Source organism: Lycium barbarum, chromosome 4 (assembly GCF_019175385.1).
Source record: "Lycium barbarum isolate Lr01 chromosome 4, ASM1917538v2, whole genome shotgun sequence".
Taxonomy (NCBI): domain Eukaryota; kingdom Viridiplantae; phylum Streptophyta; class Magnoliopsida; order Solanales; family Solanaceae; genus Lycium; species Lycium barbarum.
Genome location: NC_083340.1, coordinates 141,195,891 through 141,211,257, shown reverse-complemented (window position 1 = coordinate 141,211,257; position 15,367 = coordinate 141,195,891). Strand labels below are relative to the sequence as shown.

Sequence of the window (15,367 nt, the reverse complement as noted above, 5' to 3'; positions counted from 1 at the left end):
GATTGTTAAGCCCCTGCGAGCAGAGGACCATTTAAAGTATTTGCAAGAAACTTTCGACATATTAAGAAAGTACAACATGAAACTAAACCCAGAAAAGTGTGCCCTCGGCATCGGTTCGGGTAAGTTTCTCGGATTCATGGTAACGAATCGGGGGATTGAGATCAACCCGGACAAGATAAAGGCAATTGAAGATATCACTGTAGTAAACGACATCAAAGGGGTGCAAAGGTTGATCGAACGCATAGCCTCCCTAAGCCGATTCATTTCCAGATCCTCGGACAAAAGCCATCGGTTCTTCTCATTGCTAAAGAAAAAAATCGACTTCGCCTGGACCCCCGAGTGTTAGAAGGCCTTAGCGGAACTCAAAAAGTACTTATCGAGCTCACCTTTGCTTCACACACCAAAGGCGAATGAGCAGTTGTACCTATGCTTTGCGGTGTCCGAGATAGCGGTAAGTGGTGTCCTGGTCGAGAAGAAGAATGTACGTAATACCCAGTTTATTATATAAGTAGGACCTCAGGTGATGCTGAAACCCGATACATGCACTTAGAAAAACTTGCATTAGCTTTATTAAGTGCATTTAGAAAGTTAAAACATTACTTTAAATGCCATCCTATATGCGTCATAACATCATACCCATTGAGGAATATCATGCATAAACCCGAACTCTCGGGCCGGTTAGCAAAATGGGCAGTCGAGATTAGCGGGTACGACATTGAGTACAGACCCCGGACTGTTATTAAATCCCAAATACTAGCAAACTTCGTGGCCGACTTCACGGCGGCCATGATCCCAGAAGTCGATAAAGAACTACTCCTCACTTCGGGAGCTAGTGTCTGGACCTTATACACGGACGGTGCTTCCAATATGAAAGGATCTGGGTTGGGGATCATTCTCAAACCACCAACTGGTGACATAATAAGATAGTCTGCTAGATATGTTCATTTAACTAACAATGAAGCCGAATATGAGGCTATGATTGTAGGTCTAGAACTAACAAAGAGCTTGGGAGCCGAAATTATTAAGGATAAATGCGATTCCCTCTTGGTGGTCAAGCAATTGAACGGTACATTCGAGTTCAAAGACAACTGAATGCTGAGATACTTAGAAAAGCTACAAGTAGTCCTTTGTAGATTCAAGGAATGGACACTCGAACACGTGCCTCGGGACCAAAATAACGAGGTCTTGCTCTGGCAAACCTAGGGTCATCGGTAGAATCGGAAGAGTTTAATTTCGGCACTGTGGTACAACTAATGAGTTCCATCATCGAGACTGGCCATGCTGAGATAAATTCAACCAGCTTCACTTGGGATTGGAGAAACCAATACATAGACTATCTTCAAACAGGGAAGCTACCATCCAATGCCAAAGACTCGAGCGCCCTTCAAACCAAAGCAACTAGATTTTGTTTGGTTGACAGCCAGCTATACTGAAGATTATTTTACAGTCCTTTGGCAAGATGTTTGGGGCCGGGGGAAATCGACTATGCTATGAGGGAAATTCACGAGGGGATTTGTGAAAATCACTCGGGAACCGACTCACTGGTCCGCAAGCTGATCAGGGCAGGTTACTACTGGAACGAGATAGAGAAAGACGCCAAAACCTTCGTTCGAAAATGCGAAAAATGCCAAAGGCACGCCCCGTCGATACACCAACCGGAGGAAGAGCTTCATCTGGTCCTTTCTCCATAGCCAATCATGAAATGGGGAATGGACATAGTAGGGCCTTTGCCCTGGGCCATAGGTAAGGCACATTTTATTTTACTTATGACTGATTATTTCTCTAAATGGGTTGAAGCGCAGGCACTTGAAAAGGTCAGGGAAAAGAAAGTCATTGACTTCATTTATGACATATAATCTGTCGATTCGGGGTACCCGCGGAAATTGCATGTGATAACGGGAAACAGTTCATAGGGAACAAAGTTAGCAAGTTCGTTGAAGAATATAAGATCAAAAAGATCTTGTCCACCCTGTACCACCCGAGTACGAATGGCCAAGCTGAGTCAACAAACAAGATTATACTGCAGAACTTAAAGAAAAGGTTGACCGACTCTAAACACCGATAGAAGGAGATTTTACCCGAGATCTTATGGGCCTACCGCACTACGGTGAGATCAAGTACCGGGGAAACATCATTCTCCCTGGTATATGGAACTGAAGCTCTAATACTCGTCGAGGTCGGTGAACCAAGTTTAAGATTTTAACATGCTACTGAAGAGAGAGAAGCCGCTTACGTCTGGTTAGCAGCTCAAAAGCAAAGGATGCAAAGATATTATAACCGAAGGGCTAAGCTTAAGCGCTTTCAGATTGGGGACTTGGTCTTGAGGAAGGTCACACTTCACACCAAGAACCCCAAAGAAGGAAAATTGGGTCCGAACTGGGAAAGGCCATACAGAGTCACCAGCATAACCGAGAAAGGTTCCTATCAACTCGAGAATTGAAATGGAATACAACTTCCAAACGACTGGAACGTGGCACACCTAAAACGATACTACTGCTAAAGGTGCGAGTAACCTTTTGTTTTTTGTTCCCTTTGATTTAAACATGCAGGCATACATCGAAGTGGACATCGGAAGCAGCACAATAGAAGCCGAGAAGTCATAGACTTACGACTGAAAGCACGTGCTGCACTCTTTTTCCCATCGATCAGTTTTGTCCCGAAGTGGGTTTTCCGGCAAGGTTTTTAATGAGGTAGCGTCGTACAGCGTGCTATTAAAATATAAAAGACCGGTCAAGAACCGGGGACTAAAGACCGCCGATGTCCGGTCAATAATACCCGAGCTCTCACAGTTCGAACTCAAGTACTAGGGGACAACATACCCGGGGTTAATCGATACCTATGTAAAGCCAAGGCTTGAACGATAGGGTTTGATGTAAGAGGACCAAACGATCGATTGAATCGTGTCCGATTAGCTTGTTCTTTCCACGGCAATTATTGTAAACTTGTTTCCGGTTCCATCAATAAAAACGAGAAACTTCCTCAAAATATCTAATATTGCATGTTTGCATGTCACCGAAACCAGACCCCCAAATATACGAAATTCGAAATGCGTTAGCCTAAAATGACTACAGTCTGAACGATGAAAGACTATGGTCTAAACAGTTAAAGACTATGATCTAAAAACGACCACGTTGTACGACTCAGAGACGTCTAAGCCCACAAATAAGGTTTTCGCATATCACACACACTCGAGAACGAGTCACTGTCACTTTAAATTTATATGCTAAGGCAATGGCGCATATCGGACAAACATTAAACCGCGCCAATGAATATTTTAATTCTTAAACACAAAATATAAGGCAATAAAAAACGATGGATAAGCCGGGCAAAAATCTTCTTATGTATAAAGTAAAAAATTTACAAAGGCATAGATAAACGGCCTTGAGTCTAAAAAGACAAAAAGAAATACAAGGCCCCTAAGCCTAACCTTCATCCGAGCTCACAACATCACCCTCGAAGTCGCTATCAGGCATCTCAGAATCATACACAGCCTTCGCTTCTGCTTCTAGCTCCTTAGCCTTCTCGATTAGATCGGACAAATCTATCCCGGAGGCCTGAATCTCTTCAAGAGTCTCTCTTTGGGATAAACGCCATATATATTCAGCCCAAGCATCGCTAGGCTTCTCGTCAACGGTCACATCGGCTTCATACTGAGCCAACATGCTGTCATATCCTGAGATTTGGTCCAGGGCTTTGTTGTGTTTGGCCTGCAGATCGGCAAGATCCCGGTCGAGGCCATCGCGCTCCTATTCGGCCTGGTCAAGTTTGGATCGAAGTTCGGCAGCTTGCTCAGACATCACACGGAGTTGCTCCTTGAGAACATCCCGCTCGGTGACAGCACCAATCACCTTTTCTTTAAAGACATAGAGCTCAGGTTTGATCTCGACCAGTTCTGCCCAAAGTTCGTCAATCCAGGTCACATAAGACTGGGCCTGAGAAGGAGTAATGTTAGCATCGGCTGTTAACGGTTTATTATGAACCTCGAAAGCCCTTACCTTCTCTGCTAGCTGATCATGCTCCTGTTTTTCCTCGGCAGCCTCTTTCTGGGCTGCTTCCAGATCCGACTGAAGGAAGGAGGGGTCGGGAAGGCTCGAGATATACTCCATTTTCTGCCCGTAAAGATCCTTGAGCGCATTCGCATCTTGAGTTTTCTTCTCGAGCTCCGCCTTGAGACGGTCCACGCCCATCCTAAGTCTGTGGAAGCTTTCGTGATGGAGCACATAGGCCTAAGAAAGGAAGAAGAGCAATTGTTAGGCTATGACGAGAAAATAAAGTTAAGCGTAAAAACAAAGGGAACAAGATGTACCCGGTTCAAAGCATGTTGGGCCTCGTTAAAAAGACGGGATTTGCTAACCTCCGCCATTTTCTTTCGATCCTCTTCGATCACTAGAGGGTACAGGTAGCTATCCACTCCGATCGGGCCCTACAACATATTCATATCGGTCGGTACCTTAAACGAGACCAGCCTTTTTCGGTTCGGGTCTATGCTGGGGGCCGGGAAAGTTTTCTCCAATCTAGGGCCGGAATTGAGGCCAAAGTTACTAGCCACGGGGATTGACAAGTGTTCAAATCTCGAACAGCCCATGGCCGGGACATCACCTCTATCAATCCGATAGCCAGATGCCTCTTCTGGCCCCACAGGGTCCTCGACCATCTTGCCTTTGGCCGTAGCGCCGTTAGATGGAATATTCATTGTTTGAGACGGCAAGTCTGTATGCAAATAATGGTCTCAGCCGAAGCCACAGCCTGTATTGGAAGGACAGAACCTATACCATATAAAGGCGGAATGTAAGGTACCTTCGAATCCGATGCGAAAGGCGCTGCCCTCGATCTAGAGGTTGCGGCGGTGTATTACCCCGAATCTCGTGTGGATAGGGGCTCGGTAGCAGCATATTGGCGCACCCGGATCTTCGGCCCAATGGTTTTCACACCAGCCAGTATCGGGACACCTTTGTTCGACCCCACTGGCTCCTGACTTGAACTTCTCCTCGAAGAGAGAATAATTTCTTCCGAGCTTTTCAGCTCGTAGTTGATATTTTCATTGGAAGGCCAACGCCTGGACTTTATCATCCAAACGATCCTTAAGTAAGTCGGTGACATCGACATTGAGGACCCGTGCCCGGGTATCTCCTATAGTAGGCTCCTCGATGGTAAGTGTCGATTTTTTACTGACATCCGAAGGGGCGCGAGAAGATTCGGAAGATCCCCTTCTCTTCTTCTCGATCTTGCCTCCCTCAGCGGCCTCGCCCTCGGTTTGATGCTGAGTAGGGGGTTTGGAAGGGCGTCCCTGGCCGAGAGCCTCGAGGTTCGCCTCGTCATCAGAGGCCTCTTCATCATCCAGCCCCCGATTTTGGTGGCGTTTGAAAGTCATACAAAAGGGAAAAGGGTGGAATAAGCATACCAATCGTAGCATAACGCGATGGGACAGCACCACGATAAAGAACTCACCATGATTATCGGCCTCCCATCCGGACTGGGATAGCGCATTCCAGTTGCGATCAGCGTAAGTGAGCTGAGAACAAATGTTCCAAATCCATCCCTGCACATTAGCAACCGCGCCTAGGGTTCGAGAGATTGCTACATGTACATGAACAAAATTAGAGAATTATTACAAATCAAATATCTGAGATACAACTGGGTACTAAAACGAAGGCCACTTACGAGTTGGGTTCCATTTCTCAGGGAACGACATCTTGTCGGCAGGAATTAAATCCTTGGTCTTAACTCGGACAAACCTTCCCTGCCAACCTCGGTCCCTATCTTCATCAAGGCTAGAAAAGGGAGCTTTCTTCGCTCGTTTCGTGAGCTTAATCATGCCTCTCCGAAATACTCGAGCACTATACAACCGGAGGAGGTGACTAACCGTGAAAGGTCACCCACATTCATTGCGAAATAATAGAGGAGAACCACGATCCTCCAAAACGGGGGATGGATCTGACCGAGGCATACCTCGTACTTCTTGCAAAAGTCCACGACCACTGGGTCAAGCGGACTAAATGTGAAGGGATAAGTATAAACACTCAGATACCCCTCCACATAAATCGTTATGGCTTCCGTTTGGTCGGGAATAACGACCTCCATATCTTTCCAACCGTAGTCTTCTTTAACCCAATCCCCCTACTGGGAAGGTTTCTCGACCTTAAAATCCTTGGCCATTATGTAATCGACCGGGACAAAATCCAAAAATACCGGTTCCGGTTTTAGAGCCGAGGATGTCTCGTTGGTTTTAGTTTTGGAAGACTTGGTCATTGTTCTAAAAATAACAGGGTTTGAAGGTCTGTATGGAGGTTTGAAGATTTGATGAAGAACAGGTGATGAAAATTTGAAGATATGAATGTATAGGTATGAAGATTTGCGTATTCAAATGCACGAGGGTAAAAAAAAATTAGTGAAAATCTGAAAAGTGAAAAAGTGAAAGGAAAAAGTTTGCTTTTATAGAGTGGGGCCGAGACGGTTTGCATTCCGTAACCGGCTTATCGTCCAACCGGGACTTGACACGTGGCTGATGTCAGAGCGACGAGACGGATAGGACTTTGATCTTATCCATCCATAGGAAGCGTACAGGAAAAGGAACCAGACCACCCCTCCAGGTCGTCGAGGCATATATAAATGGTCCATGCCGCTGCTGGCTTCGGGTCCCGTATAAGCTACTTAAACTCTTTTTTATTGAAATCCCCGCAACTGGGACTCCGAGCGTCCAAGATCGAGCATTGGCATTAACACAACTATGATCGGATGAGGCTCCCATTCGACCACAAAGGATGCGGGTCCGAACCGATTAATTCCGAATACGAAGTAAAGAGTAGACAAACGCGGCGGTCGATAACAAGACGTTTCAATTTTTTATGTACAACAAAGAGAGATAACGATAGATCGGATATTTCAGAAGCATAAACAAAAGCGCAAGTTCAAGCAAGAAAACAAAGTTGAATACGCTGGGTAACACGCGGTACGAAACCGATCAACAAAGTTCTACTAATTTACTCCATAAGGCAAAATCCCGATTTTACCGGGTATATCAGTTCAGCAAAAGGGGAAAGGAAAAAGCCCTACCTTACGATCCTAGACTTAAAACAATAAATAACCCCCCGAGCCGATACAATGAGCAGCGGCATGTGATATCGACTAAATGACCTCGGGATTATCCTCGGGAGCAAACGAACCAGGGATACTTGGCTCGAGAAAATCTTCCTCATCGATAACTATGGTCGGTATGGGTCCCTCACAGGGGATCTCCCGTCGAGTCTCCATGATATGGCGCATCCTCACCCGAGAACCAATCCTCGAGTGAGTAACCGAGGTACTTGCAGTGGCTTGGGGACGGGATGTCCTCACTGACGCTGATGTCTGTCTTCCCCGAACAGTATCCTCGGCGCCCTCTTCAACAATGGTTTTCCCTTTCGAAGATTTTCTTGTTAGAAGCCCTGAAAATCGAAGACAAAGTTAAAATAAACTCGAAAAAATGAAGATCGTATGAGTAGGTTGGGAATTACCGTGGCTTCTGCCTTTCCACCCTTCTGGTGCCATCCTCCTCCAGGAACGGCCCGAGCTACGAGAAGCTCCTAAAAGTGCAACTACCTATTCAAAGATGGTGATGATGAGCTTAGGCTCGATATGGGTGGTGAAGTTGAGTCGTACATATCATCACGAACCGGTTGAGCCATCCCCTGTCGTAATCATCTTCAGGGTCTATGAGACCCCGATTTCCTCGAGGAAGCAGGTGAATTATCCCACCTCGGATTACCCGAGGTACGTATATGTGTAACAGGTGATCAAGGGTGAAGGGAATCCCGGCTATGTTAGCCAACACTCTGATGCAGTATACGAGCCTCCGGATCTGTGGAGCAAGTTGGCCGATACACACACGATATCGGCGACAGAAGTCCTCGATCACTCGAGGTACCGGGGGAGAGAACCCGATGGCAAAAGGATAGGTGTAGGTCATCGAGTAACCAACGACGTGATAATTCATCTTCGTCCCATTTTCAACAGGACGGACATTAACATCCACACCGAAGTTGCAATCCTCCCTGACCACGAGAATGGTAGCATCATCAATGCAGGACTCGAACTTTTCCACGGAGTCGAGGTGGTAAGATACTTTGCAGTAATTCGTGCATTTGAAACCCGACGGAAGAATATCCGCCGCAAGAAATTCTAACTCCCTATCAGGGCCGGTGGCCCCCGTCGGCAACAGAGGCGGTGATGGGCAGCTTCCCAAGAAAAATTTGGCTGCTGAAGTAATGATGAGCCAGCATCGGGTAGAGTGCGAAAAGTTTGAAAGAATGTCTTGTCTTAGGCAGGTAGGGACATCTCATTTAGCCTTATCTGGATCCATTTCCCGTAGTCAATATTTTACCTCGGGAAAAGGGGGATTATCTGTATACGGGTAAAACCGAGGATATGGATATCCTCGATTTCCCGGCATTCAAGTTATGGTCGGTCAAGATTAGACCGACCTTACCAGACCCGGTATCGAAGCTCGACTTGGAACGAGGCGTTAAAGTGAAATCAAAAGGCGGTTGGACACCATGGCCAGAAGGCCGAAATATCCGCCACCAGCCGGATATTTCGGCACCGATTACGTTAAACAGCTATCAGCAGATTTTGTTCCTTTTTTAGAATTGTACTAGGGTTAGGACTCCTCTACTATATAAAGAGGAGGCCCTTATTTATTTTCAGGCAGTTTTTCCCCTATTATAGAGATACACCGTGTACTAAGCAGGCAATAAAATCATCAAAATTCATTCATCTTTTATAAGTTCCCCATTGTTACTCACTGTTCAACATCCGATCATAAGGGATTGACCTCGGTTCTCAGTACCCTAGGCCGGTCAGCATTCATCGCGGTCAGATCTATATATTCCATTTTACTTCTTTATTTGTCGTGTAATCTAATGTCGTGTTGAATTAAACCATATATCCTTAACACTGCATACAAATTCAATTGTTATCCATTTTAAGGGTAAACATTCAGAAAGAGGAGATATCAATCATCTCGCCACAATGCTCGATAATGACATTTGTACTAAATTTTATTTCACAGAAAAAAATGCAAATGAGAGATTCTAAATTATTTATTCTTTGAAAAAGGCTTATAAATAAAGCTACAGGCCATGGAATATGTACGTGGGCAAAGGAAAACCAACCATGTGAAGAGATATAGTGGGCTTATATTGCCAAACGAGTCGCTCTCAGATTAAACCAAACGTTTCATCCTTTGTTCTTTTCGTATATCCTTATCTTATCTTTATTTATATTTACTCATCATTTAATTGTTGATGATACAGTTAAATATCTCTATAATAGCGTCGTCTGTTTCGATATATTTTGATAGCTATAAAGAAATATTGTTATAGATAACATATAACATTACATAAAGAATCGGTTCTAAAATAAACTTGAGTGTTATGGTGAAAAATTGTTATAGAGGATGATTGTTGTAGAAAGGTCAGACTATATAATTAAGCAAATAAAAATATTCTCTTTTCAACTCCTTAAATTTTTAGATAACTTCACAAACCTTGAGTTCTAAGTAGGCATTTAGACATGCTGTTTGAAACCATGGTTTGAAACCATGAGATGAAACCAGTGTTTGGACATGCATTTCATCTCATAGTTTCAAATCATGGTTTGAAACCCCAAATCATCCAAAAAGGCATGATTTAGGATTTCAAAAAATTTAAATACAAAATTTGATCCATAAGTTTATACTTTATAAAAAAGACCCATGAGTTAGTAAATATTTTTAACAATTACTCCCACCAGTCATTTACCAACCTCATTAACTTCCACCAACTTTTATTTATGTCTACCATGTGGGAGGATTATATTAAAGAGTACTTACATTATTATTCATGTTAAATTTTCGTTTTTATTGAACTAAAGTTTGATCAATTGATGTTGTATATTTTAGAAAGGCCTTCTAGTAGCGTATTAATTTTGTTATGAATTATGACTTGCTCATTTGGTAAGATTTTATAAGAATTGAAATTTTTTTGATAATTTTCACAACTTGTGGAGTTTTTATGTCTATAAGAGAAAATACAACTTAAGATATCCAAATTACATGTCCAAACATGATTTCAAATCACGGTTTGAAACCATGGTTTCAAACCATGTCCAAACAGCTCCTAAGTGTCATCACCACCCATTGATTTTAAAAATATTTTTACGTATTTGGTTCAAGAAAAAAATCAGGTAGGTATATGAAGGAGCATATTGAATACATTATTATGTAAATTGTAAGCATTTAACTGAAAAATATTAGTTTAGGAAACAGGAAACTTGTTGGTTTCTGATTTTAAAAATATTTTTACGTATTTGGTTCAAAAAAAACCAGGTAGGTATATGAAGGAGCATATTGAACACATTATTATGTAAATTGTAAGCATTTAACTGAAAAATATTAGTTTAGGAAACAGGAAACTTATTGGTTTCTCTTTGAGTAAGTAGATACAATTCGCATCAATCATGACTTGAGTCACGTATCAACGGAAATTCTAGTGGAGCGGACATATTCCCTTTAACCACAAGGTAAAATTAAAGTCCTCTATTGAAGATGCAAGTTTTCTCACTTCCCAAACCCTAGCGTCATATCATGGTAGAAATTTGTCCTTTTTCCAACATTCATAGTGATGTATTTATCTATTTATTATAGATAGTATTTATGAGGAGGACAAGCTAATGGGCTAATTAATCAACACCAGGACGATACAATAACTTTTTCCAGCATAAACAATAGCATGTTCACCTTAACAGCTTATGCTTTTAGATAAGATCGTCACATAATTTAATTTCTAATATAACAATCGAAGATTGATTAATCATTCTTGTTGTCTAAACCTATTCTTAGTCGCATCTTTGAAGTAGTTGTTTGTCTAAACCTCTTTGTAGTCACATCTTTGTAGTATAGAAACAGAAGCTACCAACATGTTCATAGCAAATGTCCACTCTAAACTGTTCTTCTTCAAGTGTACTGTTTCAACATCTAAATGTACCCATCAAGTACTTGAAAAGCTAACATATATAAATTTGATGAGTCATATAGTCTCCAATACCTAACTGCAGTTGTTAGAAGAAAATAATCAAAGGAAAAGCTAAGAAATTATTGGAGGCCAACCATGTGCGCTAATGTGGTTCCATAAATAGAATCTGAAGAGAATAGGGTGTACGCAAACCTTACCCCTGCCTTTTTAGGTAGAGAGACTGTTTCGATAGACCCTCAGCTCAAGAAAATTATTTTTCAGAACAGATTAAAAGAAATACAAGAGACAAAAGTTATGATAAAAATGCTGAAGAAAGAAAAGTACCGACAGTAAAAGTAATCAAAGTAAAAGACACGCTAGTATCAAAGGAATAGAAGAATAGGATTACAATAACAACAACAACAACAACAACATACCTCGTATATTCCCACAAGGTGGGGAATAGAAGAATAGGATTATGCTAGCATAGTATTACTACTACAGGTAAGGCAACGAATAGGTGCTCCAGACTAAAACCTTGCTCTACCCCTACCTATTAATTAACCGTCTACTCTAATTCTTAATCTCCACGCTCTTCCATCTAGTGCCAAGTCCTCGGTGAGCTGAAAATATGTCATGTCCTGTCTAATCACCTCTTCCTATTTCTCCTTCGGTCTACCTGTACCTCTCTTCATACCTGTCACCGCTAATTAACCTCTCGCACCTTTTTACTAGTGCATCTGTGCTCTGATCCTCTTATTCCCGAACCATCTCAGTCTCGCTTCCCGCATCTTATTCACCACAGAGGCTACTCCTATCTTTCCCCTTATATCTTCGTTCCTAAGCGGGCCCCTCATATAGTCTGACCACATCCATCTAAACATCCCCATCTCTGCTACATTCATTAATCAAGTAATCAATTTTACTAATCATGAACAATTATTTATAAGTATTTTTCTACGTGATCTGATAATTTAAAAGTTTTTTTACCATGTCGATGGATAAAAGTTAAACTCAACAAAAAAACCAAAAAAAAAAAAAAAAAAAACTTTGCTGAGCTGTGAATTGTGTTAACCAACTTGTCATATTGCACTCAACAACACCCTATCCTCAAACGCAACTAAAATTATTATATACCAAACATTTCGCTTTCACAATTTATCTCATAAAGGGATAAGCATACCCGACTTTTGCAAAAAAGCAACATCACTTTTGCTGACAAGGGAAAAAAGTGGGATAAGTAATATTATAATATTATTTATGCCATTTAATTTTCCACAAAAATTAATCAGAAGTTTCTCATCATTTCGAAAAGGCAAAAGGCATAGATATCCTAAACTTTGCCACATTTTTCTTTGAGCTATCTATACTGAGGGTTGTATCTATTGGATATTTAAATCAGTCTAAATTTTCAGTCTAAATTTAATCCTATTGAGTATCTTTTTCACAATAATCAGTAAAATTAAGAGAGTGTATTACACTCTCCATGACGTGATAACTTTATCCAATGAAAATGTGACACGTGGCGGTGGGGTCCATCATAATAATTAAAAAATAAATTATACACCCCCTCCCCCAATTTTCATCTCCTTCGCCCGCCCCCCCCCCCCCCCCCACAACTGGCCGCCGCTCCCCCACCACCAGCCGCCGCACCACCTCCCCCAACCGCCGTCTCCCCACCCCACTAATAATTTATTTTCCTTTTCTTCTCTTATTTAGGTATATCAATGTCTTTACAAGACCCATCAACCTTTAATGAAAGGTGAAATAAAAAAAAGAGTCATAGTAATGGTGAATCCCCATTTTTTCCGGTGAACGAGTCATAATAATAATGGTGAATCCTCATTTTTTTCGGTGAACAAGATGGTAATGCTACTTTTCATATCTAAAAAGGACAAAAAAATGATGATAAAAATTAACATTCAATTCAAAAATTAATTTTATATAAATAATTAAAAGAAATGAAGTGTTATAATGAACAAGAGGAAAAAAAAAAAAAAAAAAGAAGAAAGGAAGAGAAACGTACAGTGGATTAAAAAAAAAAAGGAAGAAGAAGGAGAAGAGAAGAGAACTACAGTGAGAGGGTTTTACGTCACTATTGGGGTCTTCGTGTGCGTGGTCAGCATACAAAGACCACTGGTCGCCGAGGAACGACTGTTGGTGTCTCCAAGAAGCGATAATTGCCTTCCCCTGAGCCAATTTTGCATGCTTTATGCTATTTCATTTTGATATGCAACAAGAGATAGTTTGAAAGGAACTTTGTTTTATGGTTTTGTTGAATGTATTGGATTTTGAGTGGAGTAGCATTGCTTTGGAAGAATGTATTATCTGCACTTGACCTTTTTGGTGACGAATGAAGTTCAATTTGCTAAAAAAAAAAAGAGAACTACAGTGAAGAAGAAGAGAAAAAAAGGAACGTACAGTGGGGTGGGGTTAGGGGACAGACAGGCAGCTGGGAGAGGGGGGGAGTGGGTTAGTATTTTATTAATTTATTTATTAAATTTTATTTAAAAGAGGTAAAATTTTAATAAAAAAAAATTAAGGATGAAAGGGTTATTCACGCACCCAACAAAAAGTGGAATCAATTGTTGCGCCACATAGGCAAAAGGTACCCAATAGGATCAATTTAAATTGGTTTAGATATCCAATAGGTACAACCTTCGATTTAGGTAGCCCAGAGAAAAATGTGACAAAGTTTAGGGGGTTATCTATGACTTTTGCCTTTCGAAAATTAAAAAGAAGTTTCTCATGACCCATATCCTCCAAATATTTCTTTGTACTATTTCTTTTCAGCATATATTAGGTATATGACATTTTCAAGAAATCTTTATGACTTGGAATTTTATTGAGCCTATTTAAGGCCTTCACTTCTTAAGCTTTTTAGCCATAAAGTTATCTTCTAACTATATGCAATCTCCAAATAGATAGCATTTTCTCTCTTCTTCCATTTGCCTTTTGCTTCTAACTTTTTTTTTTCATCTTAAGATGGATACACAAATTCCTATTAGCTCTCAAGATTTGATGAGTCCTAACACTATTGATGAATTTCAAGATTTGGAAGTGATACAATTTGATGAAGACACACTAAGAGAATTACTATATGAAGTAGAACAAGAACCAAATTGTGATAATATTGTACAAGATTGTGTAACACAACCAATGGTGATTGAAATGGCCCCAAATTTTGCGAAAATCGAGGAGGAGGAGCTTGTAATCGACGATTTCGAGCGGCTAGAGATGATGGAATTGTCTCATGCAGATACAATAGCCTGTCCAGAGGGAGTGAACGAGATTTTTGATGTGGGAGAATTTGCATTTGATTTTTCTCATTTTTGCTCTTCAATTCCTTTGGAAGAAATAGGATATGATGCCTTGTGGCAAGACAGCTCCTAATAGTAGTAATAATGTTTAGTATTGTGACAAAATGCTTTGAAATTATTACGTTATGAAATTTCATAACCATTAAGTATCACTCTTCCTCTCTGTTGGTTAATTTTCTTTTATCTTTATTTTTTTTTCCTTAATCCTGTTAAAATGAAAACAAAATAGGCCCAGAAAAGTACTAAGCCTTTGTCGCATGAGATTTCAAGAATTGGTTCATTGCAAAATTTTATCCTCAATAAGAAGGGGCGTTACGGGTTTGACTTGTGTTAAAACTTCACTTAATATGTATAAATAATTTATCGACAATCCAATAAGCTATATTTTCTGGAATCTAGAATCTATAAACTCAAAATTCTGATTTCATCCCTATCAATAAGTGCATTGAATTATGCATAAGTACTTCCATGAGGGGAGAGGCTTGGGTTGGGGGGAGGGGCGGGGGGTGGGGTTGGGTTAAGTAATTAATCATTTTTGACGATGTCATTACATTTGCAGAATATGGATTAACCGATAATTAAATTATTTTTCAAAAATAATATACTATACTCCCCCGGATCAAAAAGAGTGTCCATTTATCCTTTTTTTTTTTTTCAGAAAGAGTTTCTACTTACCAATCAAGAAACAATTAACCTTATTCTTCCAAAATTGCCCTTCAAATCCCAATAAGTATTTAATTAGAGGTAGTTTAGTCAAATTATCTATTTTTGCCTAGAAATTAGTATTTTCTTAAGGAGTGTGCAATTGACTGAGTGATTTTTTTTTTTTTATCCGGGTAGAGTATTATTCTCGAAGAAGCTAAAACAGAAAGAGAAGTGCTAATCAAAATCTCAAAAAATGAAAGAGACTTGAAGTGAATGAAAATAAAATATGACTAGATGGGGAAAGGGCTATCCGACTATCTCTATTTACAAATCAAAAACTGGCAAAATGGAACTACAAAAACAACATGAGGAGTGTTGTAGTAGACTTGTAGTATAATTGCCTAACAGATAGGAACACATTGACTTAAGCCCCTA

At 40.6% G+C, this 15,367-nt stretch overlaps 1 protein-coding gene across 1 annotated transcript; it reads left to right on the top strand.

Annotated features, from left to right (window-relative positions):
• Positions 1–13,836: 13,836 nt before the first annotated feature.
• Positions 13,837–14,439, top strand: LOC132636696 (uncharacterized). Its single transcript, XM_060353684.1, has one exon. It carries the CDS (start codon positions 13,953–13,955, stop codon positions 14,358–14,360), a length of 408 nt encoding a protein of 135 aa, XP_060209667.1. The 5' UTR covers positions 13,837–13,952; the 3' UTR covers positions 14,361–14,439.
• Positions 14,440–15,367: the final 928 nt, after the last annotated feature.

Excerpts from the sequence above, each read along its gene's own strand:
- LOC132636696 (XM_060353684.1), top strand. The coding sequence starts at position 13,953 with ATGGATACACAAATTCCTATTAGCTCTCAAGATTTGATGAGTCCTAAC.